This window comes from Abramis brama (assembly GCF_963993115.1).
Source record: "Abramis brama genome assembly, chromosome: 2".
NCBI lineage: Eukaryota > Metazoa > Chordata > Actinopteri > Cypriniformes > Leuciscidae > Abramis > Abramis brama.
In genome coordinates this window covers 24788277-24799067 of record NC_139964.1, presented here as the reverse complement: position 1 = coordinate 24799067, position 10791 = coordinate 24788277, and the positions used below count along the sequence as shown (strand labels likewise).

At 34.0% G+C, this 10791-nt stretch overlaps 1 protein-coding gene across 1 annotated transcript; it reads right to left on the bottom strand.

The window, feature by feature from the left end:
* Positions 1 to 5763: 5763 nt before the first annotated feature.
* Positions 5764 to 9953, bottom strand: LOC311077904 (uncharacterized protein). Its single transcript, XM_084106552.1, has 7 exons — positions 9694 to 9953; positions 8653 to 8958; positions 8259 to 8399; positions 7526 to 7564; positions 7221 to 7328; positions 7068 to 7114; positions 5764 to 6945 (listed from the first exon to the last, which is right to left on the bottom strand). The coding sequence occupies exons 1-7, from the start codon at positions 9734 to 9736 to the stop codon at positions 6790 to 6792; spliced, it is 840 nt and encodes a 279-aa protein (XP_083962678.1). The 5' UTR covers positions 9737 to 9953; the 3' UTR covers positions 5764 to 6789.
* Positions 9954 to 10791: the final 838 nt, after the last annotated feature.

Below are 10791 nucleotides of genomic sequence, written 5' to 3'. Positions count from 1 at the left end.
GGGAACCACTGCTTTAAAGGGTGCTATAAGCGACATTTTTTTTTTTTTTAAATCATGCATTAACTTAATAAAGTAGATGTTTAATTAAGTATCCACGGTCCACCAGTCAGAAACAGTTTCAGCCTGTCAGTTATTTTGCATGTTACTAAATGGCTGAAATTGCTTAAAGCACCGTTAAATGGTTGATGCGTTTTTCACAGTTCTGTGTCAGCGTGATCATTTCTGCTTTCTACAACAGCAAGTGTGTGTGTGTGTGTGTGTGTGTGTGTGTGTGTGTGTGTGTGTGTGTGTGTGTGTGTGTGTGTGTGTGTGTGTGTGTGTGTGTGTGTGTGTGTGTGTGTGTGTGTGTGTGTGTGTGTGTGTGTGTGTGTGTGTGTGTGTCATCTCTTCAGCAGCAAATTGTTCATATTATTGAGTTTCATTTACAAATAACTCAAGATTTGCTACTTATCTTTTATTTTGTGTTTCAGGAGTTTTTGGAGAAAACTGGAATGTGACTTATGAAAATAAATCAATATATGCTCTCAAAGGATCCTCAGTAAACATGTCTTGCACATATACATACCCTCAGCAGTATAATCTCACAGATACATTTTGGATAAAGTGTGAGAATCAGAACAAAACAGAAGATATCAAAAGTTTAATAAAATATCCAGAGTATAAAGACAGGGTTGAATACATTGAAGACAGACAAAACAAAACTGCCGTCCTCAGACTGAACAGCGTCACTGAAAACGATGAAAGAGCATATTGTTTTAGAATAATAACTGCAACTGATAAACAAAAATGGATTGGTCAACCAGGAATTCAACTTCATGTTTCTGGTAAAGCACTTCCGTCCTTCATTTCCATTATTTATTTAACAAAAAGTTGTTAGTTAGGACATGGTGAGAAAGATGTGTTTCCTCCAGGCCTTCAGGTTCAGGCTCCACAGCTGGTGCTGGAGAAAGAAACGCTCAATCTGACATGTAGAACCACCAGCAATCACTCACATGAAGTTGACCTACACTCAACGCAAAACGTAGGCAAAATAGTCTCAATCGTTTGTGCCATACATTTTATGTTTGTGCTACTTCGGTTTTCTTCGATATTAAATAAATACAGTACAGGTCAAAAGTTTGGAAACATTACTATTTTTAATGTTTTTGAAAGAAGTTTCCTCTGCTCATCAAGCCTGCATTTATTTGATCAAAAATACAGAAAAAAAAAGTAATATTGTGATATATTATTACAATTTAAAATAATTGGTTTTCAATTTATTATACTTTATCATTTATTTCTGTGATGCAAAGCTGAATTTTCAGGATCATTACTCCAGTCTATCACATGATCCTTTAGAAATCATTCTAATATGATGATTCATTATTAAAGTTGGAAACAGTTCTGCTGCTTAATATTTTTTCATAACCTGTGATACTTTTTTAGGATACTTTGATGAATAAAAAGTAAAAAAATAAAAATAAAAAAAGAGGCAATTTTTTAAAAATAGAAATCTTTTGTAACAACAATATACACTAGTGGTCATTGTAATTTGGGGTCAGTCATTTTTTTTTTTTTTCTTTTTTTCTAAATAAATCAAGGATGTGTTAAATTGATAAAAAATGATAGTAAAGAAGATTTATATTATTAGAATTTTGTTTTTGTTTTTTAATAAATGCAGTTCTTTTTAACCTTTTATTCATCAAATATATTAGGCAGCAGAACTGTTTCCAACACTCATAATAAATCAGAATATTATAATGATTTCTAAAGGATCATGTGATAGACTGGATGTCAAATGTGACACTGAAGACTGGAGTAATGATCCTGAAAATTCAGCTTTGCATCACAGGAATAAATTATTTTTTGAAGTATATTCAAATAGAAAACTATTATTTTAAGTTGTAATAATATTTCACAATATTACTGTTTTTTTTTCTGTATTTTTGATCAAATAAACGCAGCCTTGATAAGCATTAGAGACTTCTTTTAAAAATATAAAAAAATCATAATGTTTCCAAACTTTTGACCTGTACTGTATATTTATTGGTCATTCTGATGTCACTCAGCCATGTAAATATGGAATCATCACAGAAAATACTCCCAGCACACAAATCCAACGGGTTGAAATGTTCATATTACATACCCGTAATTGAATGTTGTTTCTTGAATGATAACTGATCATAATTATATATTTAATTGATGATAATTCTTTATTCGGTTTTTTGTTTTGGTTTTGTAAATAAATAATTGTAAAAAGAAATAAAGAGAAATAAGAAACGGTTAAAAAAATGTATAAGAAAATGAAAATTAAGTTAATGTTTTATTTACTTATCTTGTCTGCGGATGCGCGACCCCATACATTGTTTCCTGATAATATCAGAAAGAACTTGATATACTCTGTCATTTTCTGGTCATAGATAAAAGACATCATTCAAAAGCATCTACTTTTATTTGTATATACTCATTATAGCAACAAAATATTACCAAATGCTTTTGGAAAATTAAAACAGTTATAAATAAATTCAAATCAATACGCTATATCTAATCAATAAAATTGTCAATAAATGCTGGCAATAAAAAAAAAAAATTGTTGTAAATTTTACTCATTTTAAATGGTTAACTTTTAAAGAATTAATTTGATTAATTAATTATTACTCAATTCTAATTTGTTAAATTTAATTAATAATATTGCTTGTAATCTGTTGCCACAATTTTATTGATTAGATATAGCATATTCATTTTTACAGTGTATGTTACAGTTATAAAATGAATTAAAAGAGTAAAAAGATGACACATAGATAAACTTCAAAACACCAGTGTTTTTCACAACTCCAAAACCAGAGGTAGCCTCAGTCGACTCGTTCCTGTCTGAGCTCATTATCATACGTGAAGCACAGGCTATGGTAATCATCCATGTGAACATCATGTAAACGTCCCCATCACCTCCATAAAACAAAGCACCTAGCTTCATCAGATTATTTACTTTTTTCATCATTTTTGGAATAATTTCCCTCAGTGAGGAATAAGCCTTTACCTCAGAGGAAGAACGTGATGCAACAGTTTTTCTTATAGGCCTTTTGATAATTAAATTTATATGATGAGTGTGTTTCAATTTTTACACAGGTTCTAGTGTTTCTGGAAAATCTCACATAGATCTCTTCAAGTATTTTTTTTAATCAAATCAGCTTAACTTTTTTTTTTTTTTTTTTTACTTTTTTATTCATTAATGGTCAAAATTCATAAATATTTAGATCATTTATGAAAAGAAAAACAAGATAAACAGTCATTTTACTGCTATTACAAGTTGATTCACTTTTTAAAATTACTCGTACTTAAGCAGTGCACAAAATGTCTGAGAAAAAACTAATACAGATACTGATCGCCATAATGGTGACTTCAAAAGGTTTTTTTTTTTTTTTCATTTGTAAAACTTACACAACACAATACACAAAACCAGGATTGTGACAGTTAAACTTGAGGTGTTCCTTTTGTCGACTTGCTTTCTTTCAAATACGTCAGGATTTGTATTTCTTTTGGGAATTGATTGATCCTAGGCCTCATTGATCTGAGCTGATATTGACACACACACACACACACACACACACACACACACACACACACACACACACACACACACACACACACACACACACACACACACACACACACACACACACACACACACACACACACACACACACACTCACACACACACACACACACCTTATTTTACGCCTCTTTATCCTCAGATCAATGAGGCCTATGATCAGTCAGTTTCAAAAATAAATGCAAAACCTGTCCTACTTGAAAGAAAACAAGTTGACAAACAGATTAAACCCAGACAGCAACATAGTGCTGGCCCAGATCCGGCCCACATCTGGTAAGTGTGGACTTTAAGGGTTAAAGACTTTAATAGAAATAAATGATGCCAATGTTCCCTTTCTTTTACATTAGATGTCTGGAGTATCTGGTTTATCATTGGTTTGTGTGCCATTACTGCAACTGTGGCTTTATTTAGCTTGTTCCTCCTCATCATCATTGTATGCAGAAGGTCAGTGAGCATTATATACTGTATATAATTAATATTCTGACTTTTGATCAATTGACTCAAATCCTACTTGAATTTGTTTTGTAGATATTTTTAGTTCAGTGAAAAAATGTTTTGTCATTGTATGAAGGTTAACCAATTAGATAGCCACTTTTTGCAGTATAAAGTAACTTTTATATATGCATTTATACTTAAAGGAAGAAGATCAGAAATAATGACCCTAAGGACAGTGACAACCATTTAAATGACTCACGGGACATTGAGCAAAAAAAGGTAGGTCAAAGTTAAATGACTTCATATTTCACTAGTCATACTTCATATACTGTATGCATTAAAAATGCAGAACACAAAGATATTTTGGGGAAAAAAAGTTCTCCATCACTGTGACGTGTTCGTTTAACACAGTTGTTATTGATCACTGATGTGAAATACAGAGATATTAAACTTTTTTTTTTTTACAGTTATTGAAAAATGTATAACTGCTTAAATGGTGACATATTTCCCATGAAATGTCTTGATGAGGTTTTGTTTGCTCATTTCATGGAGCTGTACGTGAATTATCATACACTTTTAAAACATTCTGAATGTGGAAAGCTGAATTGTTATGATTGCTGTTAATTCACAAAAGATGTTAATATAAAGGTTATGCACTGATTTTATTGCAGACATCTGCAGGAAAGGCCTCTGAATCTGGAGGTGAAGACATGGTCCTCTATGCTTCTGTCAAAAGAAATAAAGCAAAGAAACCTGAAGAGGATGAGATCCAGTATGCCAGCATTACAGTTCACCGTCCTGCTACTAAAGCCAAGTGAGACATTATTACTTCTACTTTTACATTTACGACCTTATGACATGTATGTAAAATAAGTGTCTGTTTCTTCATAAAAGCCAATCCTTATGTAGCAGTACTAAAACAAGAGGTATAACTGTCAGCATATATTCTTCTTTTTTTACAGATCTTCTGCGGATCAAGAGCAGTACTTGTCCGTGATTTACAGCGGCATCAAATGATCTAGATTTTTATTTTGACCACCTGAAAGTCTAAACATCCTCATGTCATTAAAAATAACATTTTTTTTTTCTTTAGCATTTCCGTTTCATTTCATTTGTATTACCATGTTTATTTTTTGAGTGCATTCCATAAATATCTTCACTTGTGTTTAATCCAAAAAGTGTTAACACTCTGATGGATGTTTCTTAAGATTTGCAATGGTGAGTCATTTTAATGTTATATTGAGTGTTAAATGTTGCTGTAAGCTGATCATCTGTCAGGACATGTCAACATGCCGCTTTTTTTGTATTTTAGTTCGGTCATTAAAATTACTAAATTGAAAAAATACTGTTAACTCCATTTTGTCATAGAAGATTAAAAAAAATAAGGACTTTTTTAATGAGAATTAGAGGCCTCAATTATGGGAGTAAAAGTTTAGAAACACGACATACACATCTACAAAGTGTTGCAGTAACAATTAGAGCTTTTTATAGGTAATTATTTAAGTAATCTCTATTTGAGGTGGTCAAGGACTTTCCTTCATTATCAAGGAGAACCATGGCGAGAGTGACGGCAACCATATGCAAATGACAATCACATCGAAGCCATGGAAGTGCAGAAATCACAAGCTTTTATTGAAAATTCATGAAATGTTGTTTGATTGCTGCAAATCTCCATTAGTGTGAACGCCACATAGGTATTTCTTAAAACTCTTATGCCTTAAAACCATTTCTCATGGCTGTGAAGAGGAAAATGTTTTTTTATTTTATTTTATATGTCAGTTTTTCTGGTTTGCCATGACATGTAAAAAAAAGACACATATATGAAATAGTTGAAATGTGAAATTTCTCGCCAGGAGATGATTCCACATGTTTACATAGATTATGGATCCTACTTCAATCATATTTCATTCATTTATGTGGCCTGTATAACTGTCATTGTTTTCTTGAAATGTACAGTTTTGTCATTAGCTATGTTTGTTTTAGAGGTTGTGAATTTAACTTATGCTCATAATTGGAATATCACATAACATTTGTGAATAAAGTAGCGTTTCCATCTCATGTCCTGGGAAAATATCTGTAATAAAATTGGAAGTTGCTGCAATCGTGAAAGAAACTGTGGCTCTTTTTTCCTCCATCATAAATGAGTTGTGTTCAGAGCGACAGACGAAACACAATAAACTCTGTCATGTTCTCTGGCGTTCAGATGCTGGTGTTTGTGAACAATCATGTGAGTCGCTTCTGGAGGAATTAAACCAAATCATTCTGATCACAGACTTTGACTCAGGCGTTTCAGAACCATCAAACCAACATATGAGAAGCTGTGATGCGATTGGTCCAATGATTAATCCAGTCATCCAATCACAGCCTCTTTTAAGGCAAAGTCACATGGATTTTGTTGCTCATCAAGCGATTTATTTAACAAACGTGTTTAGTTTAAAAGTAGTTTAAGCATATGTCTTATTATCGGATAAAATACGCCTCAAATGAGCGCATACATTATTATGCGCATTTTAAGAATGTATGCACATCTCATTTTTAACATATCCCAAAATGCGCATAAAAGTAGGTGCATGGAAACATATTGACGGTATCTTAAGTTGAACAAATACTGCATTTGGTGCCATTTTCTCAGCTGGCGGGACAGAAAATATTTTTTTCCCATATACTGTTCAAAAATGGTGTTAATGTCCAGACAAATTGTCCTGACACACGTTTCAGGCTTGTAATGTAGAACATGTTGAGTGAGGACAGTGGAGTGCATTTTTTTATATATTTCCATAGACAGTATCTCCCTGGCTAGTGTTGAAGTGTAGGTTCTGATAGATTGGATCTGATTGGCGCTTTTCCTTTGACTTGTTACTCGATTTCTTTAGGGTGGCGTAGGGTCTGCCATCAGGATTGTTCGCATAAACACCGATGGCCTGAATCACAAACACAAACCGTTATTCAGTTGTTAATCAGCCGTTGAAATGGTTAATAAAGTAAGCAGAAGTTGTGTGTTTGTGGTGTCTCGGATCTTATGATGTTCCTGTGTGCCACTCACCTCTTCGCTGTGACGCTCATTGTATATAGATCTAGTTATAAAATATCCTGAAATAAAGCAAAGAATATGGATTTTTTTTTTTCTGTGAAATTAACTTCCAAAATATATATTTTTTTTTTTTTTTTTTTTTGTCATATTTGAATATTTACACACTTGATTGCTTGACTCTCTTTCTCCACTGACAAGTGACCAGTCCAACTGAAGATATGATCAACATAACAACCAGTCCAATAGAAGCATAGAGAATAAGATACACAGGCACTGGGAATATATGGACAGATAAGGTGCAATTAAAAGTAAAAGTTAATTTTTCATGACACCTTTATATCATATAGAGGACTTTTGGGTCATAACATTTTTATTTACATATATAGTGACAAAAGAAAATGGAAACAGTTTGCATAACTTAAATAAGACACGTAAAATGTCAATCTATCTATAAAGGGGCTGCAACTCACCTGCTTTTTTGCCAGCTGGACCAGATGATTTGACAAAACCTTTAAAAGGGAGGAGACAGCAACATCTGTTAAGCCTTAAAGTGGACCAATTATGCAAAATTAGTTTGAACATAAATGTGTTTCAACAGTGTGTCAACAACCACCCTATAATGGTAAAAAATCCACCCACTCCTTTCCTATTAATCCCCATAAATCAGTGGCTCAAAAGCTGTTCCAGGTTTCAGCCTTCTGTGATGTCACAGTAGGACAAGCCCCGCCCATGATTGGTGACGATCTCTTCCCTATTAGCATAGATCCCGCCCTGAGTGAGCCGCACACAGTCCGCCATGTTTATATCGTCACTAGAGCAGCTAGTGATACAATTCTCAAAAATGGGTCAATACCTACTGTTCATCATCCACCTTAATATCCAGAACATGTAAGTATCAGACTTTATATTTTGGGAATGTTTGCAAATTGCCTTTCTGAATGTGCTTGTTAGCACGCTGTATGGCTAATGTGGCTAAAGTTACCATTGTCTCTGACTGTATTCACAGAGACCAGAGCTATGTCGTGATTTTTAACCCAAAAACGCTCAAAATCTGTATAATTCATAAACGCACATTTATAATTAGGGCATTCTATAAGATATGATCTGTGGGGTATTTTGAGCTGAAACTTCACAGACACACTCACTGTGGACAAAAACAGATTGAGGTAAGATAGAAATGCAGGCATTCAAATGTTTGTCTACCTGTTGATGTCAGTGAGCCTGCGCTGTCCTTAGTGGTTGAAGATGAGTGTCTTGGTGTAGTCGGTTCAGCATTTCTCCATGGATTTGTTTGTGTTTCCGTCGTCTTAAGATAAGTCACTTCTTCCAAGTTCTTTGTGTTGTCTGTTTGTAGGTTTTAGAGAAATGTCAAAGACACATCTGCATTCCTGGGATCATCCTAAAGAACAGTTTTGTTGCCTAAATAGCTTACTATGCCATTTAATATGAAACAAACAGTAGTACTGCAAACCTTCATTGCTGTCTCACACAGGCAAAATTAATTTTAAGGAAATGATTTGAGTATGTGTACATTATGAGTATATTGATAGCTTGGCAAAGTAATGTAATGCACAATAATGTTGCCTGTCATTATTACCTTTAGATACTGTTAGATGGACTTTCTGATATGTGTCTAGTCCAGTTCTCTGCACTCCACACCAGTAAATCCCAGAGTCGGACTCCTGTAGATCAGTGATGGTCACGGTGAACGTTCCTGTCCCAGAATCCTCCAGTGTGTATCTCCCTTTAGGTGACCGGTCAGATTTAACTAAAACATCTCTGTCTTTACATGGATCTCTGCAGAAATACTTTATGTTGGTTGAAGCCCATTCATGAGAACAAGAAATGGTGACGTATCTTCCGATATATCCAGAAATTCGACCAGTAGTTGAAGTCTTAAATTCTGTTTAAGGAAAATAGGGTTTTTACTGATCAGTTCCTCTTCGAGACGCTTCGGTTTCAGTTATTCAATAGCAAATGCAACTTATTGTTACACTTATTGTCTATTACTGTACATTTTCAACACAATAATAGGAAGTGTGATTGCTTAACACTGCATTTATTTACTGTAAATGTATTATATTTACAGCACAAATGCAAACAGATATAATAGATGGTGAAATTATTTGTTCAGAGAGATCTGATTAAACACATACTTATATTTATGACCTTTCTCTCTGTATTAACTGTAGTATTTTACACAGTTGATCAGGTGGTGTTGGATGTGTTTTGACATAATCATCATTTGACCTGAATCACCAAGCTAATCTATTGCCTAATCTCTGAGTTAGGTTTACCTTATTGATTACAGCAGCCTTGTGATTCTACAGCATTAGATCCAGCATTTTCAATCCAAAGGATTTCTTAAAAGTTGTTTAAAAAAAACTCCCAGGAGAATTCATTTAACACTGGATTTTTTTTTTTTTTTCTGTGTAGTTAAGTGATTTTAGCTGCACATAGAAAAAATGTCTGGCAAGTTTGCATCATCTGATCGGCCTTTATAGCCTTTATTGGCTGACAACAGTCGGCGCCCGATCAATTGGAACACCTTTACTCTTATTTGCTTTCATGGTGCACAGCAAACTGAATGATTCCCATAGACAGTAGAGTTTCTATCACACATCTATTGAGAACTTACCTGACAGAAACATCCAGAGCCAGAGAACACTGAAGAACTTCATTTTAAGTAGGGGTCCTATTATGGATGGTTTAGTCCAGTTTTACCTTTCTAAGCGTTAATATTGACGTTAGGAGCTCTTTTATACCATCAAGAGCAGTAGAAAACATGTATGCCAGTATCCTCCTGTGCACTCACATTCTCACATGTACGCTGGTTTCAAGACACCCACACACTCCTATTCAGAACCTGACCACTTCCTCTTGATTAACTTTTGGTTTGAATGGACATTCCCCTTTTATGCAGGATCAGGGTAAGGTCAGAGAAAGCTAGAAATTATTAAAACAATCGTAAAGGGATAGTTCACTTCAAAATTTTGTCATCATATACTCACCCTTAAGTTGTTTCAAATCTGTATGAATTTCTCTCTTCTGCTGAACACAAAGGAAGATATTTTGAAGAATTTCAGCAACCAAACAGTTAACTGACCCATTGACTTCCATAGTAGGAAGTCAATGGGTCCAGTTAACTGTCTGGTTGCTGACATTCTTCAAAATATCTTTATAAAGTATATAATTTAGAAGTGAACTATCCCTTTAAATCAATGTTAATTTATTTTGGTAAACACAGACCATACACTCACAAAAGAAGTCAAGAGTCAAACTGCCCAACTAAAGCAAACACAGATTACCATAATGGTGACCAGACATGCTCAATAAATCATCAATATCGAGACCTCTGTTAATTCTCAATAGGAACTTCTGTAGACGTGTAACAGAAATAAAGTCAGTCTGGTTAGTAATAAGTGAAGCTGGCAATGCTGTTGTTTAATCCTCATTTGCTGAGATCTTGAGAGATTTAATGTCTTCTTTTATCTTCAGTTGATTTCATCTAAGACTGTGGCAGAGTTTCACACAGCTCATTTTATGGTAGAAAAGGGGTTTCCAACCCTTCAGGCCCCTTGATGACTTGGGACTTTTTATACCCTAATAGGGCAACATATCCTGGGAGATACAACTCATGAATTCCAAACTATGTGTTGATACATTTTATTTAATTCCAGATTATATAAAAAGTGACATATAATGAGTTTTTGATGATCATTTGAGAGTAACTGAT

Coding starts and splice junctions, on each gene's coding strand:
- LOC311077904 (XM_084106552.1), bottom strand. CDS start 9,736: ATGAAGTTCTTCAGTGTTCTCTGGCTCTGGATGTTTCTGTCAG. Junction 7,565..8,258: donor AGGCTCACTGACATCAACAG/GTAGACAAACAT, acceptor TCCCTTTTAAAG/GTTTTGTCAAATCATCTGGT. Junction 6,946..7,067: donor ATGAGCGTCACAGCGAAGAG/GTGAGTGGCACA, acceptor TTTGTGATTCAG/GCCATCGGTGTTTATGCGAA.